This window comes from Lactuca virosa, chromosome 5 (genome assembly GCF_052849685.1).
Source record: "Lactuca virosa cultivar CGN04683 chromosome 5, Lactuca_virosa_CGN04683_v6, whole genome shotgun sequence".
NCBI lineage: Eukaryota > Viridiplantae > Streptophyta > Magnoliopsida > Asterales > Asteraceae > Lactuca > Lactuca virosa.
In genome coordinates, this window is record NC_136430.1 from 358,175,027 (window position 1) to 358,200,778 (window position 25,752).

The following is a 25,752-nucleotide window of genomic DNA, read 5'->3' on the forward strand; positions in this document are numbered from 1 at the left end:
TTTCAATGAAAGATTTGATAAATTTGAGTCAAATATCAAAGATGCAATGAAAAAGGACAAAGAACTTCTGACATTTGAAAAAGTTCACTTGGTAATAAACTGTTCTTTTTGTTGAATATATTACATATTTTAAACAAAGTTTAACAATTTAAATTATTAAACAGGTGTTTTTTCCAGTTCATCAAAAAAATCACTTTTACATCATCTGCATAAGCTTAGAGGAACCAGCGGTTGATGTCATTGACAATAGGAATTCAGTTGCAAAGTTTCCTAGAGCTTATCGTGATGCACCTAATGAATTGGTAAGAATAATAAATTTACATTATAAATATAAGTATTACTATACTAATAATCTAAATAAAATAATAATTATAGAAAATGACAATTTCTTTTTTGCAGAAAATACTTTTTAGTAGGTACTTGATGAGAGTCAATCACAAATCAGCTTCAACTTTGGAGGGTGTTGAACCAGAAAGGGTGAACATGAATTGGCGCACGAGGGATAATCATGTTGACTGTGGAGTTTTTTGCATGCGTCATATGGAGACATATATGGGAGATAAAACAGTAAATTGGACATGTGGGTTGCCAAAAGAATCAAAACAACAACAAAGTGTGTTAAACGAGTTACGCATTAAGTATTTGACAAAGATACTATTGAGTGACACAAACACATACAGGTCAAAAATCATTGCACAAACAGCTAAGTTTGCAAAAAAGACTAATGAAGAAATAAAAGATTTGCTCGACAAGGGATGGGAAAAATGGGAGAAAGGATATAGTACTTCAAGGATTGGAAAAAGAAGTGTAAAACTTAAAACTTAGTTTTCTATTCATAATAAGTATAAGTTTAGATGCACTTTAATTTCTTTAAGAACATATACATGCTTGTTATGTTACAATTTAATGTTAGTTTCTATATCAAATATAATGAACTTTACTAAATACTTAAAAGATGTTTATATTTTCATGTGAATGTCTACATGTATGTTATACAATTACATGTTTTATTAAAAATATGAAAATTTACATTGTTTATATGTTAACCTTGTGAAAATTTAATATGTCAGATTCACAATGTGAATTACAATACATATTATAACATGTATATTTTATATGTGAGGTTAACAATGTGAATTATGGTACATATAGATCATTAGAACAATTAATTGTTGAGATTCACAATGTGAATTAAATTACATTAAGACAATCTTTAACATGAAAATTTTATATATGAGATTAACAATAATATACATAAATTAAATCATTAGCATGAAATTTTTATTAGAAAATATTCAAAAAACTAACAATAAAAAAATATCTTTAACCAAAAACACTAAATTTGAAAAAATATATTCTATTATTAGAAATAAAGTCTAAAACAATGAATATCAAAATTAACAACAATATTTCAACATTTCTAACCATTGAATGATCATTACAAAAATCAAATCTTATTTTAGTAGTCTTAAAAAGAAAAAATTAGAAACAATCAGTCTTCTGTAACCTCAGATTCTAAATCAGACTTCTTTAACCTCAAAATGCAACTCTTAGCATTGTGATTTGGTTTATGACATAAACACCACAACCTAGAACCCTTTTTAGATTTCTCAATCACTTTCTCTCTAGTGCTCTTGATTCTTTTACCACTGACCCATCCCTTGTTTTTGATCCCCTCTGGATTATGAATGTTGATAACATCAGGTACTGCAGTTCCAATAATTGTTTCAATATGAACTGATCTATTCGAAGATGCCCTTGATGAGGTACATAAAGGAATACCACTATCAACCTCCTGAAGTTGCTTTATATATTTAGCCAACTCATCCTCATTATTTGCTATCTTGTTAATGGACAAACGAAGAATAGCATACGCATCTTGAATCAAACATTTATTTTTACTACCTTTATGAGGATATGATTACTTTTTTCTCAACAATCCATCAGCTATGATATCTTTTCCCTATCTCCTCAAAATGAAATTTGATGGAATTTCATCATACTCTTTCATATTTAATATGAAAAACATATGACGACATAACAATCCTTCCTGGACAAAAAGCATGCAGCTATTACTGATGCTAATGCTATCACCCCTTCTACTAAATACAACCTACAAAAATTATCATTAATAAACAAATTAATATGTGAATAAGAAATTCTATCTCATACCATTCGGTAAAAATTATACAAATTAACATCGATTCACATTATTAATCAACAGGACCTTAGAAATCATAATACTATAATATAAATATGTACTTCAAATCAAATTCACAAAAAAAAATACATATTCCATACTAATCTAAAAATTTATAACTCTATAAAAATTCACACTGTGAATTAGCAAAACATCCTACATTCACAGTGTGAATTTTTAAACTACATTTTATATTTAATAAAATGTATTAGGACAAATAGACATACCTTGTAACGAGTATTAGGATAATGAGAAGGAAGACTATTTCGATAAAAATCATCAGAATCTTCATCCTCATTCACATTTTTATCAATCAACTTTTTTTCTTCTTATCTCTCAAAACATAAACTTCGCTTTCATCTTCAATAACTACAGATTCTTGAACACAATAAAACACAGATTTGTATAACTCTTTCTGAATGTCCAAGAAAATATTATGTGTATAAATTTTCGATGCATGCTTTTCAATAGCCAAATGAGTCCTTAGCTTGGGGGTAGTAGTTGTGGACTGATAATCTAATAAAGATTGATGATGCCTTTGCTTCTCCATTGCACTATCAAACGACATCATGAACTTCACCAAATTTGATTTATGATGCAAAAAATGTGAGAAAGCATAATTCAGACTCTCTGATCTTGAAGTAGTTCGCATCAAACCAGAAAGTTCAAGATCTCTCATAAAAGCCGGAATCCATAAATCCCTTATTTTAAAAACAAACCTTAACCAGTCATTTTCTTTTAGATGAAACTTATCTAACATTGTTGACCACGAACTTTCAAAATCTTGTGGAGAACATTGAAGATTCCATATAATATCAAAAAATGTCTTCTGGAAGTCCGGATGGTTATAAACATCAATAGGAATCTAAAAAAAAGAAACACATAAGAATCATTACATATCTTGAATATTTGATGTAATTCATAGTAACATAAAATTTGTTTAACATTATGAATTCACAGTGTGATTTATGATTTAGATTTGTTCCTTTCATTATATGCAAATTTACATTGTGAATTCACAATGTGCTTTATGATCTATATGGTTATAAACATATATAGGAATCAAGAAACAAAGAATATACCTTTTCATCAAGTTTTTGAGTGATGTGCCACATGCATAGTCTATGGTTCGATTCAGGAAAAACAAAATTAACAACTTTCTTCATTGATGAATCCTGATCTGTTACAATCATCATGGGTGGCTTGACAAATGCTTTACGAAACACTTCAAGCAACCACACATATGCATCTGCTGTCTCACGAGCTAGTAAACCAGCAGCAAAAGTAACACAACGTTTGTGGTAGTCAACTCCAGTAAAAAGAACAAATACTATAGAATACCTGATTTTTTTTTATAAGTATTATTAAAAAGAACAAATACCATAAAAAGAACAAATAAGGATTAGGAATTACTTGTTTGTCTGATAAGTAGCATCAAAAGATACTACATCTCCAAATTCCTTATAGTTAGCTTTCGAAGTATCATCAGCCCAAAAAAGTCCAGTAAGATGATCATCAACATCTTTTTGGACCTCAAATGAAAAATTAGAGAAACATAATTTTCTGTTTGTCAATATATCCACAACCATTTGGGAATCTTTGACACCAATTTTAGAATACAAATCTCTATGAAAATTTTTAAAGTCAACTGCAGTACCTCCACTAGAATCAAAGCCACCCTTCATACTACTCACCAAGTTATAAGCTTTTGAAGCACCAATGTTACAAGTACCAACCTTATGTATAAAGGATTCATCAAGAAAATCCATTGTCCTATTAATCCTTAATAAGTGCAACTGATCTTGAGCAACAAGTTCATGGTTGTGATCTTCAACAAACACATAAATGTAGAACATTAAAGAACATCGGAGATTCTTGAACTTTGAAACAGCAGGGCATCCGTTCTTCTTAGAAGAAGTTCTCCTTCCCTTAACATCTGAAAATTTCACATTAATATTTTCATTATTGAATGACTCCGTGAAACCAGATCTACTACATGTCGAATATCTAATACGAATTGTGCCATCACTGTACATTTTTTGACTTGACATAGTCACATCAAAACCAAATTCTTTACCATAAGTCTTGTAAAAGTCAAGACCAATGTCCAACGAATCAAACAACAATCCTTTGAAAGGCTTCTTATGTATCAACTTATCATAAAGAACAAGCTTAAAAGTTTCAGTATTGTAGAGCTCAAAATCAAAACTATAACAAGAATTACTGTTATTTGAATGATCAATATTCATACTTGAAGATGATTGATCATGAACTGCAAAACCAAACAAAACATCTATTTTATTACATTATATATAAAATGTGAAATTTATATTAAGAAAAAAAAAACTTACGTGATTGTTCATTAATAGTTGAATGCAAATCTGAACAAGAATTCACAGAACTCATAATGAATCGTCGATGACCTGGAGTTTATATGCAGATTAGAAATTTAGAATTGATAATTATACAAAAAAAGAAACAAATAAACAAGATAATCACAAAAATTTTAAATATATGCACAAGATAAGATAATATTCTCAAAATCACTAAAAGTTTGGAAAAAACTTAAATGTCAGAAGATGCACAAGATATAATTGATTATCTAAATGTCGAATATGCATTACAGACGAATGATTACAAAAACGATCGAATGAAAAACAGTATACTCAACATACGACATAAAATTAGCAAATTAACAATAAAAACATAACAATTTGAAAATTAAATGGTAAAATCAAGAGAATTTTACAATCAGACGATTACAATAACAATGCATCGGAAGAAAAACGGTAAAATCAAAGTCCATAATTGACCTAATAATCATAAACGAAAGATAATACCTGATTATTAGCTGAAATCTGAAGAAAGTATTAGTAAATTTGATGAAAAAAGTTGAGATTTCGAACAACAAGCGAGATTTTGGATCGATCAGTGTAGTGTTAGAAGATGAAGGACAGTAACAGAAGACGCTGAAATCAGAAGACGCTAACGGAGACAAACAGGATGTTAAATGAGACGTTGAACTTACCAAAATGCCCCTCCGTGTTTTTTTTGGTTAATTATGGATTAATGGCCAAGATTAAAACAAAATAGATGGTTAAGATGGGTTCCTTGGTTCTTTGATTCATATTGGTTCTCTATTGAACTTTTATATATATATATATATATATATATATATATATATATATATATATATATATATATATATATATATATGAGATGAGTGTCGTTATCGAATTTCCGATTTGATTACTAACTGTGGTGAAGTAACAAAATCATTAAAAGCAGCGGCCCAGGATAAAAGTGGTTTGTTTTTGGGCCTTTGGCTGAAAGAGAGCCATCTTAAGGAGGGGTAGTGAAGGTTATCTTAGAATTTAGGGATAGAAAGATTCTTAAAATCATACAAATATTAAACATAATGAGTGTCTAATAATGGCCAAACTATATGGTTAAATGACTATCTGGTTAAATGGTAAACCGTTTGAGTTATCAATTTATAATGGTTTATATTTAAATAACGAGTTATCAAAATCATTTTTAGTAACTAATCCATAAGTTTAAATATAAAATGTTTATTTATAGATATAAATTATAATATATATATATATATATATATATATATATATATATATATAAACTAAATAGCTTATTCAGTTTTATCACCAAATAAGGTATCTTTATTTAGTTAATCAAACTGAATGAACCAGATATCCGAGTGACCCGAACCAAATAAACCAACCATCATTTGGTTTGTTTCAGTTATTCGATTTTAGTTTTTTTTATCACACCCTTGTATTTTATAACCGTGATACCAAATTTCTAAAATATCTTGTTATTTGTTTAATAACAAAGAAAATGACTATTTTATTAACATCTATAGTATACATACTAATTTTTATAGATTTTCATTTAAAAAAACTTAAAAGTAAGAACCATCATTAGTAATTAGCATATAGGTAATGTGAAAAATTTTTAAAAAAAAAACATATGGGAAATGATAAGAAACTCATGACTATACAAAAACATAGTAAAATAATTTAAAAACCTAAACTTGTAACTTGATTATTATTTGAGTTTAGTTTTTTAAAAAAAAATTAAAAATTGTATTATGTAAATATCATAGAAGTTATCTTTTTGACAAAGTAATTTAATATATTAATTTAAACTAAAATAATAACATAAAATATAGTATAGAGATTGAAATGGTAAAAGAAATATACTGAAAGTTTAATAAAAGTGAGAGGGTAAGAACTGCAAATTCATTTTAAAACTAGTTTTAATTGATGCGACGTCTGTATTCGTGCATTTAGAATCTCTTTCGTGCAAATAGAATTACCCAAATTAATATAGGCCATGTGTCAACACAAAATGACTGCTTTGAAGGAGAATTCGACCTCAGCTTGCTTGGCTTGAAGTTTACCTTATAAATGAATAAGGCGGTTTTATGCTTCGTTCATACCTTATCAAGTTCGAAGACCTCATCAAGAACTTCAATCCAAGAAAAACCCTTTAGATAGAGAGAGTTAAGTTAAACCGAGAAAAAAAAAAGGTTTGAGAATGGAGAATTATTTGTTGGTGATTTTAGTGTCACCATGTCATTTTTAGTAACTGGAACTAACATGTGAGCTAAGGGGCTTTATAATTTGTACTCTATTATATGTACGGGGTTGTGCGGAGTGCACGCATGTATAAGATCGAATTAGAAGCTGGTTCGACGACCAGTCGGGGGTCTGGGGGCAGCGCCCCCGGGTCCGGGGTTTCCAATGGGGCAGCGCCCCTAGCGGGGTCCAAGGGGCAGAGCCCCTGGCTGGGGTCCCGCTTAACATTGCTTGCTTCATTAAATCCGGATTAACATTGTTTGCTTCCAAAGCAACTAATGACGGCCCAACCCTAATGAAACCCTAATCGTGTTTAATATATAAACAACTCTTCCTCTACAGAAGGGGGTTACGATCTTAAGCTCTCGTTTCATCATACTTTCACAGAATCCTCTAGCATATTGGCTTACGTCTTCTGTGCCTAGAAACGTAAGTGTCCACATGGATTATCCTAGGCTGAATTTCTTGTAACCCAGACATAGGGTAGAAATATCAGTTCGGAAAGTGATATCACGATCCAAGTTGGTATCCAGATCTCCACTACAAACCCTAAATTTCCCAACATTATTCTTGACTATATATTTATTCTTGCTGCAAAACGTTTGTTCGTAACAGTGTAACATGTAGAATAAAATATTAATATCTCAATATAAATTTACATATATGCATATATGCACATTCGAAAAAAAAGTTCGTTAATATTTTTTAAAGCATAGATGTGGCTTACACTCAATTACATGAGTGCAATGGTAGTGTTGGTTTCAAAAAATATTGGTCGTATTAAGAGTTTTTTTTTTCTTTGTCTCTGTTTATATATATATATATATATATATATATATATATATATATATATATATATATATATATATATATATATATATATATATATATATATATATAGAGAGAGAGAGAGAGAGAGAGAGAGAGAGGAATGATCATTTGAGAACTTAAAGTTTCCCGAGAACCCGAGAACTAATTTTAGACCGTTAGATCAAAAAAATAGAGGGTTGAGAATTCTTATGACAGTTTTGTAAATAATTGGGAAAAAAAAGACACGGGGGTACCTAAGTTTTTTTGATCTAAGGGTGTTATTGGCAATTGTCCCTAAATTGCTAAATGTAAGGAACCAAATGTCCAAACTCTTTCTCTTTCACTGTAAAAAATCAATATCGCACCTCCAAATCTTCGGCGATCTCTCCCATTTTCCCTCTGCGACGCCTTCTAATCACCACCTCCTTCTTCCCTTCATCGGCTACCACTACCACTGTCGACTTCTAATTGATGAATCCACGAACCAAAAATCGATTCAACCGTGGATCGCAGATGAACAGTTGGCTGGGAATCAGTTTCTCCAAATTCAATTCTTTGAAATTGATTGTCGACAGAGATATGCTACTGAAATAGAATAGTCATGCATTCACCGGCTTGTTCTTAATGAAATCATCTACTATATGATTAATTTATAGTGTGCGTGTTGGTATTCGAAGGGTTCTTCTCTTCTCCTAAAATCGATCACAGATGCAGGTTAGAATTGACTAGTATAGGCACGCCTTCCCTCACCTTCTGCAAAATTGATCGTAGGAGCCAAGGAAACAAGAAAAAAATCACAGATCTCCTTGTGTACCTTCTTCATGCTCTTGCTTCAAATTATCACATCCCCAAAATCGATAGTGAAACCGATAGAGCTCTTCTTCTGTCTCCACCTTCGATCGACGCCACACACAAGAAAAAAAATCGCAGGTACCAAACTCGAAATTGGACCTCTTCTCTTCTTTAATCGATCGCATCATTCTTTCTCTTCTTACTTGGTTGACTTCTACTTATATAGTGTCTGGCATTTAGATGTTAGATCTCTAATGTTGAACATCAAATAAACGTTCCATTAAAACACTATTTTTTTTGCCTGTATCACATATTCTATTGAATATCAAACTTTTCTATTATCCTTGTTTTTTTTATCAGAAATAACTAGCCACTTCACTACCAATGCAGTTATACAGTCAAGAGAGGAAGTACATGTGCTCAGGTTTGACAGTTTCCCTTTTGCCTATCCTCCTTGTGTCTATAGCTGGAGTGTGACATTGATTTCTGATTTTAATGTCAGCTCTAAGGTGTCTATAATATAGTGCCAGAAGCTGTATATGGTTTTCAGCTTGGAAGTGGCTGTATAAGATCATTGATTATGGCTTGGTTCTAACTGACAAAACTATGCATTGAACTTGGATCTGCTTCATGTCCTCTAAGTTTTAGTCTGTAAAATGTAGTTATGTTAATAGTACTGAGATTGTTGTTCTACATCTACACACATGGTGGATGTAATTTTGTGAAGGGTGAGACAGATGGGAGAGCAACTAGTCTCTCCAAGCAGATTGAGCATGTTCATTCCTTTGAGTTTACCGAATTAGAGAAATGTAAATATGACAATATGAAACATATAAATATAAGTAAAACCTACAGTTATGTGATCCGTTCATATTTTTTGAGTTTGATTTTATGGCTTGAAATTCATCACTTTAGAGCATATAATCATATTGGATTCATTGATCATAAGAAAAGCTACATTGAGAATATATACTGAAAGGGGATGTTTAGGATATAGGCAATACATCTCCGTGTTATTGTTATTTCCAAAAATAAAGGTTTTCCTTTTTGTGGCTTAGCATATTTCCCCCTAATCACACACACACACACACACACACACCAATTCTACCCTGATAGCAGTTGAGAGTACTCTTAAGTTTGCACTTACACTTCCAATATCGAGATCATTCAAATTCTGTTTACGTAATGCTTTCTTTAATTTCAAATTGTTGTATCATTGCTTCATAATCACTCTTATCTATCTTGCTTATGTATTTGCGGCCATTTTTTTGTATAGGTTTCATATTTATCTTCTTATTACAATGGGAGATGGTGAAACAGTCGTTTCTCTAACATCAGCTGTCGATGATTATTCATCTCCTTCTTATTCTGCCTCTGATTATGGTGATAGAACTGGAAATGCTGCTGAAGCCACAGTTAGTGGAGATGTAGTTGCATTTGTTGCTACTGATAACACATATGTAGATAATACAACCTCTGACATTACTGGAAAGTCAGAGGCTATAGATGTTGGTCAACAGGTTCCATCTACTGCCTCACAAGATGTTAGTGAGAATGGAGTTGGTTCATACAATGTTCATACTTCTGCATCTACACAGCAATTGGTGGATAGTTCTGGTATATCTTCATGGCTTTTACATTCTTTATTATTTTTAATTTTGGGTCTGACTTTTGAGATTAATGCAACATTATCTCCTGAAGAAGACTGATTGTGGAACATGGTAAAAGCCAATTCACTGGATTTTAATGCATGGACTGCACTAATAGAGGAGACAGAGAAAACATCAGAGGTAGGCAACTTTTTCAACATTCATTTTATCTATCTTTTTTTCTTCACTATATTGATTTTACACCACATTGACAGGCCAATGTGTTGAAGATCAGGAAAGTTTATGATGCATTTTTGGCTGAATTTCCTCTGTGTTATGGCTACAGGAAGAAGTATGCTGATCATGAAGCAAGATTGGGGTCTATTGATAAATTTGTGGAGGTTTATGAACGTGCAGTTCAAGGGGCAACATATTCTGTAGATATGTGGCTGCATTACTGTGTTTTCGCCATAAATACATATGAAGATCATGACACCATAAGGAGGTAGCTATAATCTGCTTGTTAATCAATCAACTTCTATTGTTGTATATGATATCAGTTTGGTATTCTTATCTATTAAGTTGACTACAACTGATACCTTCTTTTTTTGTATAACTTTTTTATTTGTTAAGGTTTGGGGAAGATGTGATGGAAATAGTTGCTTTGTGGACAAAAGGGCTATGCGTTGAGATTTCACGAAGACAATTACAAAATCAGCATAATGATATTGATGATGACTCTGTCTCTGAGTTTGTTAGTCAAGATTTAGCAGGATGGAGTGTTGTTGATGTTGGAACAACCAATGGGCTGCTTCTTCAAGAGCTTGCTAAACAATGGTACATTATTATAACCATACATAATTCCTCCTTATAGTGTGTGATGATGAATCTTTTTTTTTTCAATTTTTAATGCTACAATGGATTGTTCTAAATACATATTTATGTTATTGGTATAAATATGTTTTTCTTTTTAAATTTACTTTTATATTTTATTTCATCCCATCTTCTCACCAAAATCTACAATTTGTGTTGATAACAGGAAGCACCTTCTCAGTTGACCATTCACCATCCGAGTTTTATGCATCCATTCGGCTATTGAAGAAGACCAACACCTACCAAACATCAATTCAATTCGGTGATTTTTTTTATCAATACTACATTATTATGTTTAAAATATCTTCAGTTTTATGATTAAACAATCTTATAAGACCCCTTTAAAACCTTGTTTCAAAAGAAGTTATTGTAAATAGAGGTGACAAATATGTTTTACATGTAATTCATATACGAATCACATGCGATTCACATGTGAATCACATGTAATTCATATGTGATTTACTTGTGAATCACATGTGATTTACATGTGAATCACATGTAATTCATATGTGATTCACTTGTGATTTACATGTGAATGTGGTTTACATGTTAATCACATATAAATCACATATAAATTACATATGATTCACATATAATTCACATACGAATTACATGTAATTCACATGTGAATCACATTCACATGTAAATCACAAGTGAATCACATATGAATTACATGTGATTCACCTGTGATTTACATGTGAATATGATTCACATGTAAATCACATATAAATCACATATGAATTACATATGATTCACATATAATTCACATATGAACTACATGTAATTCACATGTGAATCACATTCACATGTAAATCACAAGTGAATCACATATGAATTATATGTGATTCACATGTAAATCACATGTGATTCACATGTAAATCACGAGTCACATATGAATTACATGTGATTCACATCTAAATCATATGTAATTCACATGTGATTAATATGTGATTTACATATGATGTCATATGTAAATCTGTTTCATATGTGAATCTCATGTGATTCATATGTGAATCGCATTTGATTCATATGTTAATCACATGAAAATCAGATATGTATTTTTGTGAGTGTTTTTGCACCAGTCAAATTTTTTTTTTAATTTTTTTGTAGATTTGGAAGAAATTGTGGTGAATATTGAATATGTGAAAAATGATAAATTGAAGAAAATAAGGAAATATTGACATGAAGACATGAAAATGCTTTGAAATTTGTAGCATTTGTTATATTTTATATTTTATTTTGTATCGAATAAAATACTTGTATTATTATGTTTATAGATTAATTAATAAAAATGAAATTTTTTATGATTTACTTACGAATATTATAGTATACAACAATCTAAACGAGAATATTGAATATGTGAAAAATGATAAATTGAAGAAAATAAGGAAATATTGACATGAAGACATGAAAATGCTTTGAAATTTGTAGCATTTGTTATATTTTATATTTTATTTTGTATCGAATAAAATACTTGTATTATTATGTTTATAGATTAATTAATAAAAATGAAATTTTTTATGATTTACTTACGAATATTATAGTATAAGAAATATGTATATATGCATTTGAAAAAATATGTATATATGCACCTAAAACTTTGATTTTTACTATTAAAAAAATTAGAGTATTTTTTTAAATATTCTAGCTTTTTTTTTAATTTATTGATTTTTAAAAATTTACTTTTTTTAAAAAAAGTTATTTTTTTTAAAAATTGCAGTTTTTTTTAAAATGCAGTTTTTTTAAAAACATGCAGTTTTTTTTGAAAATATTGTAGTTTTGTTTTAAAAAATGCAGTTTTTTAAAAAAAAATTATAGTTTTTTTTAAATGCAGTTTTCTTTAAAAAAAGTGCATTTTTTTTTAAAAATGCAGGTTTTTTTTAAAAAAATTGCAGTTTTTTTAAAAAAATATTTTTTTCAATTTTTTTTCAAAAATTCATGTTTTCTATAAAAAATTAAAAAATCTGCATTTTTTAAAAAAAAATCGAAAAATATTATTTTTAAAAAAATCCGAAAATTTGATTTATTATGTAAATTTTTAGACATTTATATTAATATATTCAATAACATAAAAAAATAAACATTAAATGAGATTGGTAAGATGAGGATCACGTCCTTAATGAATTAATTTTGATCCAACGCTCCACTTTTACTTCTTGGGTTGTCGGGAATCTATGAGTCTCAACCGATCTCAACCATATATATATATATATATATATATATATATATATATATATATATATATATATATATATATATATATATATATATCAAATAAACATGTCTAGACTCTTTCAGCTTTGGTGAACTACAAAGCTATAAACTATGCTCAGTTTAGTTTTTTTTTAACGAAATATCCAATATATTATGTGCAACCCACTATTCATGACTAGTGTTGCCGGAGCAAGTACAAATGAGAATGATTACCAGCAATAGTTATTAGTTACGAAACTTGAACCTTAATTTTAAGGAGAAAGAACAATATATGATATCGATGAGATAAAGTCTTGGTATGCTCGAGTCATTTGTATATATTGAAACGAAAATGCTTAAGTCGGCGAGATAATTTTAAGGAGAAAGAACCCTTAATTCTTGCTAGCCATTGATTCTACCTTGTCAAGCTTTTGAGTGACTCAAGTCGCTAGCTTTAAAAAGAAAATGCATCTTATATTGTACCAAAAAAAACTGAAAAACACGAATCTTTTTCAACGTGTCATGTGTTTTACACTATGGCCAAGGCAACCAATGCATATGTACAACACATGGTCAATCATAGAGCGGCACGTGGTTAAATAGTGAATGTTGGGAGCAAGATTTAAATAGTGAAATATAAAAAACAAAAAGAAGGGTACTTAGCCAATTGACAAATGAAGCTAGGACCCAATAGAGGTGTCAAAACCTACCGATGTACAAGCCACTATTCATGACTAGTGTTGTGGGAGCAAGTACACATGAGAATGATGACCAACAATAGTTCTTATCATGTGTACTCTTCATAGGACAAAACCCACATGGCCAAACAAGACATGTTTTTTTTGCAACTATTTCCGTTAATGGGGTAAAAATATGATTTCATGTATAATATACAGATTATCAAGAGTTGGTTTGAATTGGTTTGTAATCAGGGCATCTAGTTAATTTTGAGGATCCTCTGAAAAACAATTTGGGCCCTAAACATACTTTTTATTATATATATAAAAAACATTTATTAATACTACGTTAAGTTGATAATTTTTAGAAAAACAATGAAAAATGATAATATTAAATCTAATCATACACAGTTACATAAATCGTGTTGCTCTCATCATTCTTAGAATCAAACTTATTCACAAATTCTTCGTAATCATTACTCAACAATATATTGTTCAAAATAAATATCATTTTCAAGCCATTAAGTTTTTTTTGTGATATTGTGGATCATAAATATGACTCTAACAACTTCAATTTTGAGAAACTTATTTCTACATACTGCAACAGTTACTAGAATTGTCAACAATATTGTATATGCATTAATTGTTTTAGGAAAACAACTAACCTTTTTTATATTTTTTAAAATATCGGTGGGGTTAGTAGTTTCACTCGATAAGAACTCGTCAACAATATTTCATACTTATTGTATTATTCAAATTTTACTTTAAGAGAAGTCATTACTTGAATTTTTTATTTTATTTTATTATTATTATTATTTTTTTTGAACGGCAGGATTTTTATTAAAAAAAACTAGCAAGAAGCTAGAAAAAAAACATTACAACAAATTACAAGCAATGATAGGATTATGTAGCCAAGAAGTCCAACCTATATTAGCTTTGCTACACCTATTCAAAACCTAAAAAAAAAAAAAGAGTTTTTGACCACGTCATCAAAAATTACTGATTTCCTAGGCAACACCGTTCCAAAAAGAATGGAATTATGAAAATTCCAAATGCACCATAAAGCCGTCATGATCACCGCGTCAAAAACTTTATATTGGCCACTTCTCCAAGTGAACGAATTAGACCAAAACAATAACGAATCTATGGAAAGATGTTGAGGAATCTGAACACCCCACCAAATTGCCAACTCTAGTCCAAAGATCAATCAACTCACTACACCCAACAAACAGGTGATTAATAGTCTCAACCGTAGCAGAGCAAACTGGACACAAAATCAAGTCCAATAAAATGCCCCTATAAGAAAGATTTGCTCGAGTAGGAAGCCCATTTAATCTTAAACTCCAAATAAAAATATTCAACTTAATTGGAACCCAATTATTCCAATAAGTTTCGCCACCACCTATAGACAACATACCATTATCAATATAAGACCTAGTTGAAGAGACTGTAAAATGATCAGACGTATCCAAGAGCCAACCCAACCGATCCGGACTGGAATTAAGTTGTAATCCCTGCATCAAAGTCAAAAAGGTATCCCACTGGGACTGCTTAATACCACCCCGAGGCACTCTCCTAAGAGATGTAGTATCCCAGCAAATCACCCTGTCACGAACTAAAGCGAATTTATGAGAATCCAAAAAAATATTCTATGGAAAATCTCTGCAAGAGACCTATCTCCTTTCCAAATATCTTGGTAAAGAAAATCCAAACCACGATCACGCATATGAGACATCATACGAATAACACCATTCCAAGGACCCATCCAACCTTTTTTGAGAATTAAAGAACCACAACCTCCATCAGAATCATAGATAGCCTTTACTAAACAAACCCATATGAGATCAGGATTGTGAAAAAAACACCATCTCCACCTAAAAAGCATAGCCCTATTAAAAGAGAAAAGACTACCAACTCCAAGAACGCCTTCTTTCCTACCAACCAACACCCTATCCTACTGGACCCAATGCATACACATGTCATCCAACTTCGCACCCCAAAAGAATCTAGACCGTAATGTCTCCAAGGATTTAAGGACCGAAATGGGAACCAAAAAAATAGACATCAAATAACTTCCCAAACTGCCCAGGACAGACTTGATCAACGTCAGGCGACCACCAAAGGAGAGTGTTTTCACCTTCCACCCCGACAACTTGGAACGAAAACGGTCAACAATAGGGGACCAAGCTGAAACTCTGGACATACAATGACCTACTGGAACACCCATGTGAACAAAAGAAAGATAATCCGGGGCACACCCTAACTTTCGAGCCACCAACTCTACTTGAGGCTTAGAGACACCAACCCCAATTAACTTGCTTTTCTGCAAATTAATTTTTAGACCAGAAGCAAGATAAAAACATCGCAGAATACGAAGAACTGAATTAGCGTTGTTGGGATCCCACGGAGACACCAAAACAACATTATCCACATAAAAGAGATGTGAGATATCAAGCCCACAAATAAAAACACCCCTAAAAACATTTTGAAGATGAGCTTTTTGAAAGGCAACATGTAAACCCTGCATTGCCAAGATAAATAGAAAAGGAGATAAGGGATCTCCTTGTCTCAAACCTCTCTGCATCTGAAATTCTCTAGTAGGCAAACCATTTGAGATAAGGGATCTCCTTGTCTCAAACCTCTCTGCATCTGAAATTCTCTAGTAGGCGAACCATTTACTAACACCGAAACCCTAGCTGAACGAAGAAGCTCCAAAATCCAAGAACACCAAATAGAACCAAAACCCATAATTTGCATCATCTCCAAAATATAATCCCAAGACACCGAATCATAAGCCTTTTCAAAATCAACTTTAAAAATCATCAAAGGATTTTTCGACCACTTGCTCCAAGCCACCACCTCATTAAGAAGAAACAAACCATCTAAAATTTGTCTACCTTTAACGAAGGCAGATTGCTCCAGACTCACCACATAATCAATAACCTTTGCTAACTTATTAGCTAAGAGATTGCCAATAATTTTATATTGGCAACCAATTAAACTATAGGCATAAAGCCCCTGATAGACTTAGGATCACGAACCTTCGGGATCACAGTGAAAAAAGAAGAATTGCATCCAATAGGAATGGAGCAGTTGCTATGAAAATGATGAACAAAAGCCAAGACGTCCTCTGAAATAAGATCCCAATACCGCTTCAAGAAACAAATAGTAAAGCCATTTGGACCCGGGAGCCTTATCTGAACCACAATCCCAAACAACTCTTTTAATCTCATCGCTAGAGAAAGGAGCCTGAAGAAATCGAGCCTGCTCCCCAGAAAGGGTATTAAAAAGAGAAGCATTGGTAGACGGGAAACTGACATTTTTCTTTGAAAAAAGATTCCTATAAAAATGTTGGAATTCATTTTTCGCTCTAGTCGGATCAACCACCCACTCGCCATCAATCATAACACCTTTGATAGCTAACTGCCTCCTTTTCCAATTAATAACACCATGAAAGAACCCTGAATTTTCATCACCCTCAATACTCCACTGAACTTTCGCTTTTTGGGCTAACTCAACCCTCAAAATATGCTCCAACTCTAACAACTCTTTGAGGACTGAAACCCTACGTTGGCGAAGGTCAGCAGTGCCCTCATTGAGTATAAGAGAAGCATCAATCGCCTCCATCTCCTCCTTCAAAATGTTAGACTTGCCAGTCAAACGATCTCGGATAGAAGAATTCCAAATCCTAAGATTAGATTTAAGAAGTTGAAGTTTCTTCTTAAAAATAACCCAAGGATTATCCACCCTGTCCCCTTCTAAACCGATAGACCAAGAGTGACGAACAATCTCATCCGAACCATCCAACATGAACCACGAATGGAAAACCCGAAAAGGAGTCCGGCCATAATCGACACAATGCTCCACCAACAGAATTGGACGATGATCAGGAATATATTTATCAAGAACCATTCATGTAATATTGGGAAAACACTTCATAATACCCCGAGAGACCAGAAAACGATCCAATATACTACACTTTGACCCCCATTTGTCACTCCAAGTAAACCGAGGACCCCCCATTGGAACATCGAACAAATCTGTATAATAAATGAAATCATTAAAATTTGTAGCTACCGAAGGATGATATTGAGACCCCAATCTTTCCGTATCATCACGAACTACATTAAAATCTCCCATAACTATACAATCTCCGGAAACTAAACCAATCAAGTCCGATAATTGATTCCAAAGAATCCTTTTAGAATCGACTCCTTGAGGAGCATACCCTGAAATAAACAACATATTCATCCTTGAAGGAAGCCAAACACCCTCAACCGCCACATACCAATCAGAAACAAAAAAACGGCTTTGAGAAAAAAAATCTGGATCCCAAATGACTAAAATACCCCCTGAAGCACCATGAGAAGGAGAAAAAAATACGAACACGACACATTACCCCAAGCCACAACAGAAGTTGATCGATTTTGAAATTGAAACACAACAGGTGAGCATCGAATTTCTTAGAAAATCGATTATGTTTTCTGAAATTAAAACAATCAATTAATCAATAATATGAAATTGAAGACTACAAGCAATTATGAAATTAAGTGATCTTATTATTTTAAAACTTACAATTTTGATTTATGAATAAGATGATGCACTGATTTTGAAACAATCAGTTAATCAATAATCAAACACACACTCTTAACGACTTAGCAAGTTCAATAGAAGGAGCAACGTCCACTAAAAGAAAACAACGCGTTGTCGGCGACACCTTTAGCGGCTAAACAAGTAATTGTCGTCGCTAAAAGCTTATGTCACCGCTAAAGGGTCGCATATAATGCTTAAAGGACCGAATCCGCGTCAAACGTCTCTAGTAAACCTCATTCATCCGATCGAGACTGTAATCCACTGGTTGAGGCTCTGTTTCGCATAAAGCCAATAGCGCCGACACCAATATCGACGATTAATGTCGCCACTAATGGTCGCTATTGATTATGTAGTCTTCGTTATTAATCATCACCAATATTTCTAGTCACAGATAAGCCATAACGACTATCCTCTTTCCGCTTTCAGCTTCCATTTTCCTCTCCTTTTTTCTTCCTTATTTAATGAAGTGATTTTGTGGCGTATCTCACACGGTCAATCAAGTCATTCCAAACGAAGACCACCACGCCACCGTTGGAAACAACCTACTGTTACATTTCGATGAAGGGCAAAAGAAGATACCGATGACTGTAGTGCATCTCTGATGATGGTAGTGCATCTTCTTCCTAATTTCTCTTTCTCTTTCTTTTGTAATGTTGATTTCTAGTTTATAATAGTAATTAATTGCAAAAAAATTGTTCATTTCTGTTTTTTCTCAACCATCAACGGTTAGTTGTTGTTGTCATCGACGATGACTACCAGCACCACTGCACCATCTACTGATTTTCGGCCACCACAGGTTCGATTTACTGTGAAGTTCAAGATTAATTGCAAAATATGTATATTTGTATATATTATGTGAAATTTGGCATATATGTGTATATTTGATATATGTATGTGTATTTGGTGTATGTATGTGAAAGTATGTATATTTGGTGTATGTATGTGGGTATAATATGTATGTGACACTATGTGTATTTGGTATAAGTAGGATGTTTTTATATATGTATATGAAAGTATATATATTTGGTATAAGTTGGATGCTATTGTGTTTTTTATATATGTATGTAAATATATGTGTATTTGGTGTATATGTGGTATATGTATGTGTAAGTGTGTGTATTTGGTCTAAGTAAGATGTTATTATTTATGTATGTGAATGTATATATATTTGGTTTATATGTGGTATATGTAAGTGAAAGTATATGTATTTGGTATAAACAGGAGGTTATTATGTAGTATAGTTTATTATCTATGTATATGTGTATTTGTATGCAATGAGAATTTTATTAGTTTATTATATATGTATATTGTATTTGTATGCAATGTGGTATATGTATGTGTATTTGGTGTAAGTAGGATGCTATTATTTGACAATGTTATTTAAAGTAAAGCACTATAATGGAAACAAAACAAATAAAGTAGCATGCTATTATTTACAATGGTATTTAAAGTGAACCACTATAATAAAAAAAAACAAAAAAGTAGGATGCTATTATTGACAATGTTATTTAAAATAAACTACCACAACAGAAAACAACAACATAATATAATTGTTTATAATACAATGCTATAACTGAAAAAAAACAAAAATAAAATGTTATAAATAACAAAAATATGAAAAAGTATAATGCTCAAATAGAAAAAAAAACAATGTAATATTTAAAGTACAATGTTATTATAGAAAACCTAAAACAAAATCAAATACCAATTAATAACAAACATATACAAAAGTAAGACGCTATAAATAACAAAAAAAAAATCTTCCAAAATCTATTCATTTGCGTGTCTTCTTTGTAATCATCATGAGCTTTGAAATACCAGCCAAGAATTGATGTAGTAATTAATTTTAGGCTGTCCCCATTTTGGGATTGCTTTTTGAGTACTTTATCTCATCTAGGATGTGAACATGTATGAAATGATTGTTTTTAAGACTGACTCAATTTTCATTTTGTCTTTGCTCTTCAGATGTGTGTGTGTTTATATATATGTATATATATATATATATATATGTTTGTGTGTGAATATATATATATATATATATATATATATATATATATATATATATATATATATATATATACACACACACACATATATATATACACACACACACACACACTTCAGATCTAAGGGAAATGCTGCCGAGTTTTTCTTAAGCATCAAATCATGCAATGCATGTTCACATATGAGATAAGATATTCAAAATTGGGTTTAGAAGCCTACCTTTCTAAATAATATATATGTTTCTGAATTGTTGTTCCCGTTTTAGGGGATATTTTTTTAATCAAATATTTTATGAATACTCTATCTGTTTTTTGTTTTATGTAAAGTAGACTCTATACCCTAAATTATTTTTCAGGTGCATCTTGTTTATTGATAAAATCTGGACTGCTAATCCATATCGAAACTATCTTGAGTTTCAACTAGGACTCAACTCTTTTAGAGAGATGTCAAAGTCACACGTTGATAGTAATAGTAAAATCAAATGTGTGTGCCAACAATGTCATAAACGTTACTTCAAGGTACCAACAAAAGTGATCAAATGTTGATAAATGGTTTCAGTAAGTCGTACAAAACATGGATATATCATGAGGAACCTTTAATTCCTCCAGTTGTAGATGTCATAGTGCCAAGTAACGAAGTGGCTGATGTTATCGATGATGTGGTGTGAGATTTGAGAGAAAATGATACCAACCTCGATGAAGGAACCTTGAGTACAAGGGGTAGTGACGTGGATGATGATTTTTTACATTTGTTAGAAAAGTGCAAATGAGATTGTATCAGGGTTGCACTTTTTCTTCCATTGATTTTTTTAGCAAAGTTAATGCATATCAAGGTGAAAAACAAATGGACTGATATTTCATTTGATCAACTCCTTGAGTTGTTGCAATCAACATTTCCCAAAGACAACAAGGTTCCCCTTTCACATTATCTAGCCAAAAAGAAACTGAAGAAGATTGGTTTGGGGTACGAGTCAATACATGTGTGCAAAAACAATTGTTTTCTCTTTTGAAAAGAACACGAGTCATTGCAGATTTGTCCCGTTTGTAAAGAGAGTCGAAGGATATATAAAAACACCAATGGTAAGATAGTAGCTTATACGGTGTTGAAGAACTTTCCTATGACCCCTAAACTACGATGTTTGTATTGCTCGAGGCATACCACCAAAATATGTTCTGGCATAGTATCGGACGGTCAGAAGAGGGTACGATGCATCATCCTGTTGATGAGGATCATTGGGAAGATTTTAATACCTTGAAATATCGAGTGAACCCCGTAATATACGCCTAGGTCTTGTAGTTAGTTTTAATCCATTTGGTAACATGTGTAATCCATATAACACATGGCGGTCATAATTACCGGCTTTGTATGAAAGACTGTGACATCCCCTAATTTCTCGGCCAGAAAAGACCGATTTAATTTATGCTTTTTAAAATAAAATCAAAGAAATCTTTTTAAAAGATGTTGCGGAATTGGTCCCCAATACAAAATATGATAAAAGTTTGTCAAAACCTTTCTTTAAGAAATATATAATTTCATTTCATATTAAAACCTCAGGATGTCATGTTCCGATACAGATCAAAAGCATAAACAAGACATTATAAGCCTTTCAACAGTTATTTACAACTACTGGCCTATAATCCAAAAATCTCTCATCGTCCTCCGACTATGCTCGGGGTCCACTACCTGTAACATAAAAAGCTGAGTGGGTCAGGCTTGGGAGCCTGGTGAGCATATAGGGTTTTCAACCCACAGTAATAATAAACTTATTAAGTTCATCAATCAACAATAACCCTGATTACCCATTTCCTGTTATCCTCACTTTACGTCCCTAAACACTTATCACAAGGGACCTAGCCTAAAGAATATCATCGGGATGGACACTACTCCTAAGGGGTTTCCTCAGCCATACATGTCCTAAAGGCAACCATGAGGGGGATGGAGTATAGCGAATGAACGCCCAAGTTCATTAACACCTACAGGTTGCGGTCCTGCTAGCGTTTCCACTCGATTGTCTAGAAAGTCCGTGGTCGTCATCCAAACTCCGCTAGATGACTGGATCACAAATCACATCGAGGCCTCTCATCACTTTATTTTATCACACACCAACTATCTACCCATGTTTTACCCAACATATTTGTAGATAAAAAATACATATACAGTTTAAAACTTGTATAAAACATCAATTCAACAGTCACCTCAATTAAAAAATTAATATAATTACACGTAACATGTATTTTATATAAAATACTTCATATCTAGGTGTAAGATGAAGGTGACTATACACTCACTTGATTTGATGAAAATCGGGCAACAATTCGTTTCCTAAAACCTTCGTTTCTAATAAAACCGAGAGTTTTATTCAGAAACCGGGCTCTGCGAGGGTCGGGCTTCGAAACCGAAAAGATAAATTTTCCGGGCTTCTCGGGCTCTTCGTGGCATATTCCGGGGGTTATAATCGATATCGGGGCTTTGGGGGATATTAAGATGAAGAAAATATGGAAAAAGTAGCTAAATGTGGCAAAATTCCAAAAGTAACCGAGAAGGCTCGCAAGCCCTCTATTTATAGTAGGTCCGAAGTCGGTTAAGGAGTGGGGAGTCAACAGGCGAGGGTGCGCAGGTGGCTCGCACATGGGCTGCGCGTGCGAAGGGGCTGCTGGCAGCCTCTGATTGGACCGAAGTCCGGATCCGAGGACGGAGGCTCGTGGCTTCTGCGAAGGTTCGGACGCACGAGGAAAGGGGCACGCGTCGCCTTCTCACTGGACCACTTCGGATGACTCAGCAGCTCGGATGACTCAGCAGTATTTCGGACACGTGGCATGTTCTAAGCGAAGGTGACGTGGCCGAAGCCACCTATGCGAAATTTCTCGGTTTTCGCGCCAAAACTTCTAAAATCCATAACTTTCGCATACGAGCTCCGTTTTTGACGTTCTTTATATGCACGCGTAGATAAAATTACGCTCTACAATTTTTGTTTAGACTTCGTCGGCTAATTTTGACTTTAATTTTTATATTATTATTTTTAACAGACCGGGACAGGAAATCCGTTAAAAATTCATAACTTCTTCAGCCAACCTCCGTTTTCGTCTGTCTTTTTACAGTTGTGCTACAAATGACGAGACCTTCGATTCTCGTTTAGGTCGTGTCGGCTAAAAATCACTCGATCTAAAATTCGAGTTTTTAGCTGTCTACTACTAAGCTTAAACTTCGAAAAATCATAACTTCCTCATACGAAGTCAGATTTGGGCGTTCTTTTTATACCTACTCTCGGTTTAACAAACACTACGAGTTTAGTTTAGATCACTAAGGCCAAAAAGTAGTTTATCAAAAACTCACTTTTTACGACATTCGGCCCCGTGCCGGTTTTGTCGCGAAACTTCGACATGTCATAACTTCTTCGTTATAACTCAAATTTCGGTATTCTTTATATATCCATAATCCTTGTCACGCCCACTACAAGTTTCTTAATAGATATCGGCTTTATCTAATATTTATTTTTGACGCTCATTGTTTATTCTTAATTAATTAAACCCTAATAATTAAGCATAAAACACATAATTCACATAATATTCACATAATTCCTTTTCATTTCTTCAAAATGAGTTACAAAGGTTAACCTAGAATATAATGTCAATATTAATGCCTAGCCTACAAACACGGGCATTACAATTCTCTCCCCGTTAGGATGATTCCGTCCCCGGAATCACACATCAGCAAACAAATGCGGGTAGCGACTCATCATGTCACTCTCCGTTTCCCAGGTGAGATTTGGCCCATTCGTATGTTTCCAACGCACCAGCACTAAATCGACCATCTTGCGTCTCAGCTTCTTAGTCTTACGGTCAACGATTGCCTCAGGTTCTTCAATCAACCTCTTGTTTTCATCCAACCTTAATTCAGAAATGGGAATTATGTCGGGCACATCTCCCGTGAACTTTCTCAAATAACACACATGAAAGATGTTATGAATACCCTCCAGTTCTTCCGGTAATTCTAGCTTGTAAGCTTGATTCCCGATCCTCTGAAGAACTTTAAATGGTCCAATAAACCTTGGACTCAACTTTCCCCTTTTACCAAATCTTATAAGTCCCTTCCACGGCGAGACTTTAAGTAAAACCGAATCTCCTAATTCGAAGGATATCGGTTGTCTTTTCTTGTCAGCATAACTAGTCTGTCGATCTTGAGCAGCTAACATCCTTTCCCTGATCACTTTTAACTTTTCAGCAGTCTGATGGACTATTTCAGGTCCCATAAACTGCTTTTCCCCAGCTTCCAGCCAGCATGATGGCTTTCGACACTTTTCCCCATACAAAGCGTGATAAGGTGCCATCTTGATGCTCGAGTGGAAACTATTATTATAGGAAAATTCTACTAGAGGTAAGTGTTCATCCCAGTTACCTTGGAATTCTAGGGTACATGCTCTCAGCATATCCTCCAATGTTTGAATCGTTCGTTCGCTTTGACCATCGGTATAAGGATGGTAAGCTGTACTCAAACACAACTTGGTACCCAATTCCTCTTGTAGACTTCACCAAAACTTGAGGTAAAACGGCTGTCACGATCGGATACAATTGTTAACGGAACATCGTGAAGCCTCACAATTTCCTTCACATAAGAATTCGCAAGTTTATCCATAGACCATTTCTCGTTAGCGGCTATGAAATGCGCACTCTTAGTGAAGCGATCAACGACCACCCAAATCATGTCGTGACCGTTCCTTGTTCTGGGCAGTTTAGTCACAAAATCCATGGTAATATCTTCCCATTTACCCATGGGTACAGGTAAAGGTTCTAAACTCCCATACGGTTTCTGATATTGTGCCTTAACCCTAGCACAAGTTACACACTCGGCCACATACTTAGCAACATCAAGCTTCATCGTCGGCCACCGGTAATAGGGTTTTAGATCCCTATACATTTTCGTACTGCTGGGATGAATCGAGTACATGGTCTTGTGAGCTTCTTCCATCAGAAGATCTCTTACTCCTCCCATCTTAGGTAACCAAATCCTATCTTTGAATACCTTCAATCCCTGACCGTTTGTATCAAACACCAACGTTTTTCCCAAACGTTCCTCCTTTCGGTCATTCTTTTCTAAAGCTTCCTCCTGAGCTTTCTTTATACTTTCCACAATTGTCGAGACGACTTCAATTCTCAGCGCTCTTGGCCTTCTCTTTTCAAAATTTACCTTCCGACTGAGAGCATCAGCAACAACATTTGCTTTAGCAGGGTGGTAAAGTATCTCACAGTCGTAGTCCTTGAGTAGTTCTGGCCAACGCCTCTGTCTCATGTTCAATTCCTTCTGATTAAAGAGATATTGAAGACTCTTATGATCAGTGAAAAGTTTACACTTACTACCATAAAGATAATGCCTCCATATCTTTAAGGCGAATACTACCGCTGCCAACTCCAGATCATGAGTAGGGT

General features: G+C 33.2%; 1 protein-coding gene across 1 annotated transcript; it reads right to left on the bottom strand.

The window, feature by feature from the left end:
* Positions 1-1,492: 1,492 nt before the first annotated feature.
* Positions 1,493-4,606, bottom strand: LOC145113497 (protein FAR1-RELATED SEQUENCE 5-like). The gene is made up of 7 exons (XM_079049575.1): positions 4,552-4,606; positions 3,614-4,472; positions 3,283-3,541; positions 2,550-3,065; positions 2,428-2,493; positions 2,077-2,113; positions 1,493-1,878 (listed from the first exon to the last, which is right to left on the bottom strand). The coding sequence occupies exons 1-7, from the start codon at positions 4,604-4,606 to the stop codon at positions 1,493-1,495; spliced, it is 2,178 nt and encodes a 725-aa protein (XP_078905701.1).
* Positions 4,607-25,752: the final 21,146 nt, after the last annotated feature.